This window comes from Loxodonta africana, chromosome 7, assembly GCF_030014295.1.
Source record: "Loxodonta africana isolate mLoxAfr1 chromosome 7, mLoxAfr1.hap2, whole genome shotgun sequence".
NCBI classification, from domain to species: domain Eukaryota; kingdom Metazoa; phylum Chordata; class Mammalia; order Proboscidea; family Elephantidae; genus Loxodonta; species Loxodonta africana.
Genome location: NC_087348.1, coordinates 21,764,491 through 21,768,511, shown reverse-complemented (window position 1 = coordinate 21,768,511; position 4,021 = coordinate 21,764,491). Strand labels below are relative to the sequence as shown.

The window sequence follows — 4,021 nt, the reverse complement described above, 5'->3', positions numbered from 1 at the left end:
CTTTATTCAATGGCAACCAAACCCAACGCCACCGAGTTGATACAGACTCATAGAGACCCTATAGGACAGAGTAGAACTGTCTCATAGGGTTTCCAAGGAGCACTTTGTGGATTTGAACAGCTGACTTTTTGGTTAGCAGCCATAGCTTTTAACTACAATGCCACCAGGCTTTCCATTCAATGGCCAAGTCGTTGCAAAATAATAGGATTTCTGATTCAGTTCTGTGTGCATTCCACCCCCTCTTCTTTTTCTTCATATTATTTTTTTCAAATATTCTCAATTTGTTTCAGAGGTTATATGCTTATAAGCATCTTTGAAACATTATTATTATGTTGTTAAATAATATTTTTACTTTATATAAATAATTATATGAATAAAAGACAACAGACAAGGAAACCAGCAAGAATCAGCTCTGGCTCATACCGGCCCCATGTGTGTCAGAGAACTGGGCCCCACAGAGTTTTCAGTGGCCGTGGCCTTTCAGATCTAGATCTTTCTTTCTTCCAAGGCGTCTCTGAGTGAACCCTGTTTTCTTCTGTTGCTGGTGGGGTTTCTGTGATCAGTACCGACTCCATGGCACCTAACAACAACAGCTATTAAGATTACTGGGGATCATTAAATATTTTAATGAATCACAGATTATTTTAAGTAATAACTACAATAATGTTTAACTTGTGTATCAACCTGTTCAGTTAGTATTCTCTCTCTCTCTCTCTCTCTCATTTTCAGGAGCCCCTTCAAGGAAAACCCATTTAAGTGGATTTGACAAATTTATTTTCTTTGGGATAGATAGGTATCACTGAGTTGCGTGGTGTTCCTTTTGGTCTGTATGATTACTATAGTGGGAAGCTCTTAGATGTTTACATTAACCAGAACAATACCTAATCCATCGCATATTTTCAACTGATTCTTTCCCATCTTAGTCTGTATGAATGCCACAACCTACAATTCCATGGTGTTCAACCTTTGCAACTGCATGTGGTACTTCTGCCTCTCTCCATAGTATCATCTTGGAATGGTTTTCCCAGGCATGTAATGAAGCACTCAATAAATAAATGCATCACTCAAATGAGAGCTTAAGAAAGAGGTTTTAATTTATTTTAAAAAAAGAAGGGGGGAAAAAAAAAGAAAAAGTCCAGTAGTGGGGCCTGATGGCTCTCATCGATTCAGTAGCTCAGCAAAATCAAAGTTAATATATTTGCCAATTCCTTGACCTTAAATTAAATTCCCCCAAAATTGAAGCACACACATCAACAAAGTTCAGGAAGCAGAAGACAATGGGGAATAAGTTTTCTCCTCACAGCCCTCCTTTTTTAAGGAAGTAACATCAATCCTATATTTATTTTTTTAAAAAGGTGGCTGAACTTCTCAAGGCGGGAGTTCACAAATCCTGTGGACCTGCCCCTTTGTCCAGCCACTGGCCTAAAGCGTTCACTGACTTGCAGCGCCCTTCATCCTGCCTAGACCTGTGTGGGCCAATTCAATACCACATGCCCTTATTAGCATAAAAAGCAGGGCATATTCCTGAAGCCAAATTTCAACTGCAGGAGCCAAGGGGGAGCTGCAGATTTCTGACATTTGACACCATTCTGCCTCCTAAGCAGGGGCCTCACCCACCCACCCAAGGAGTCTGAGGGCTGGCTGCTCCACCCACTCCATCTAGCCACCCATGACAGGCATATGAAAACAAGTAGTGCCTCCTAGTCCCTCCAGCCAACAGCACTGGATTCCCAAGAACAGGCTGCAATACCCCTCCCTACCCTACTGCCCACATAGACATATGCCTATACCTACACCTACGTCTTTTTCTATATCTATATCTACATCTACATTTACATCTATATCTATATGTATATCTATATTGGGGGTCCTCAGCTTCTTCCTTAGTGATATTTTGGGCTAGAAATTTTATCATTGTGTGGAGTTACCTTCTATACAGTGGAATGTTTAGTAACATCCCAGGTTTCCATTAGATACCAGTAGTACCCATCTCCTACTTGTGACATCTAAAATGTCCCAGGCATTGACAAATGTTCTTTCGGGAGCAGATGTTCCCCAACTGATACCAAATTAGCATTCTCTTTCTCTCCCTATTCTCTCCCTTTCTGTCTCCCTCTGCCTCTATCTTTACGTACCTATGCTTTATTTGTGGGAGGTGGTTTTGCTTTCAAATATCTGTATTGGAAACTTTGTATTTACCTTATTCATTTAGCATATTGCCTTTGTATATTACAAATCTACCAGATGATACCACATAAAGCCTAATGACTACGGTGATGTCTCTATCCAGAATAGGTTACCCGATAGACCAAGATGGACAAACACAATCTAACAGTGCTGAATGAGTTCATTCTGACGGGAATCACAGACCGCCCTGAGCTGCAGGCGCCATTGTTCGGGCTGTTCCTCATCATCTACATGATCTCAGTGGTGGGCAACTTGGGCATCATCATCCTCACCAAGATGGACTCCAAGCTACAAACTCCCATGTACTTTTTTCTCAGATACCTGGCTATCACTGATCTTGGTTACTCAACAACTGTGGGACCAAAAATGTTAGTCAATTTTGTTGTGGAGGAAAATAAAATCTCCTATTATTTTTGTGCTATACAGCTAGCTTTCTTTTTCATGTTCATCATTAGTGAATTTTTCATTCTGTCAGCAATGTCTTATGATCGTTATGTGGCCATCTGTCACCCTCTGCTCTACACAGTCATCATGTCACAAAGGGTGTGTTGGGTGCTGGTGGCAATTCCCTATCTCTACAGCACATTTGTTTCTCTTCTGGTCACCCTAAAGATTTTTAATTTATCCTTCTGTGGCTACAATGTCATCAGTCTTTTCTACTGTGACTGTCTCCCCTTAGTAACTCTGCTCTGCTCAAACACACGTGAAACTGAATTGATGATTCTCATCTCAGCATCTATTGATTTGATTTCATCCCTTCTAATAGTTCTTGTTTCTTACCTGCTTGTTTTTGTCGCCATTCTCAGGATGAACTCAGCTGAGGGTAGGCACAAGGCCTTCTCCACCTGTGGATCCCACCTGACGGTGGTGGTAATGTTCTATGGGACTTTAATCTTTATGTATGTGCAGCCCAAGTCCAGTCATTCTTTTGACAGTGATAAAGTGGCTTCCATATTTTACACCCTGGTTATCCCCATGTTGAATCCCTTGATTTATAGCTTGAGGAACAAAGATGTAAAATATGCCCTATGTAGCACATGGAAAAAAATATGTGATATCTTTTCTACAATTTGACACATCATATGGTTCATATAAATTAAGTCATGGGCTTCAAGTCTTGTCTGTGTGCCTCCGTAAGTTACAGCGAGCACAAATACATCCCACATGTATTGATAAGTTTCCTTCTATGTGTCAGTCACTCTTCTAAACGCATTGATGAAGAAAAGAGTAAACAAAAGAGTAAAAACGTTTACTTTCCTTGAAGTGAAGAGATGGATCCCAAACAATAATTAGGTAAATTTTATAGTACAGAAGAATGTGTTGGGGTCCTGTTGGTGCAGTGGTTAAAGCGTTTGGCTGCTAACTGAAAGGGCACCAGTTCAAACCCCCCAGCCCTTCTATGGGAGAAAGCTGTGGCAGTCAGCTTCCACAAAGATTTACAGCCTTGGAAACCTTATAGGGCAATTCTGGGGACCTTAGGAGTCAAAATCTACTGGACAGCAGTGCATTTTTTTTTTTTTTTTTAGAGAATGTGCTATAAAACAAAAGCCTTTGTCGTTGAGTAGATTCTGAGTCATAGCAACCTTATAGGACAGGGTGGAACTGCTCCATAGGGTTTCCAAGGAGCAGCTGGTGGATTCAAACTCCTGACCTTTTGGTCAGCAGCCAAGTTCTTAACCAGTATACTGCCAGGGCTCCAGGAGAATGTGTTGGGAACTACGAAATCAGGCAAAGAGGTTAGATATGCTGAGTAGGAGTGGGAAAATGTACCAGGTACAAAAGAAGAATTACAATGATTCTGGTATTTTTTCCACTATTAGAATAAACTTTGCAG

The 4,021-nt window shown here is 40.8% G+C and overlaps 1 protein-coding gene across 1 annotated transcript; it reads left to right on the top strand.

The window, feature by feature from the left end:
* Positions 1 to 2,313: 2,313 nt before the first annotated feature.
* Positions 2,314 to 3,261, top strand: LOC111749388 (olfactory receptor 8K3-like). Its single transcript, XM_023542748.2, has one exon. The coding sequence runs from the start codon at positions 2,314 to 2,316 to the stop codon at positions 3,259 to 3,261; it is 948 nt and encodes a 315-aa protein (XP_023398516.2).
* The last annotated feature ends 760 nt before the right edge of the window (positions 3,262 to 4,021 follow it).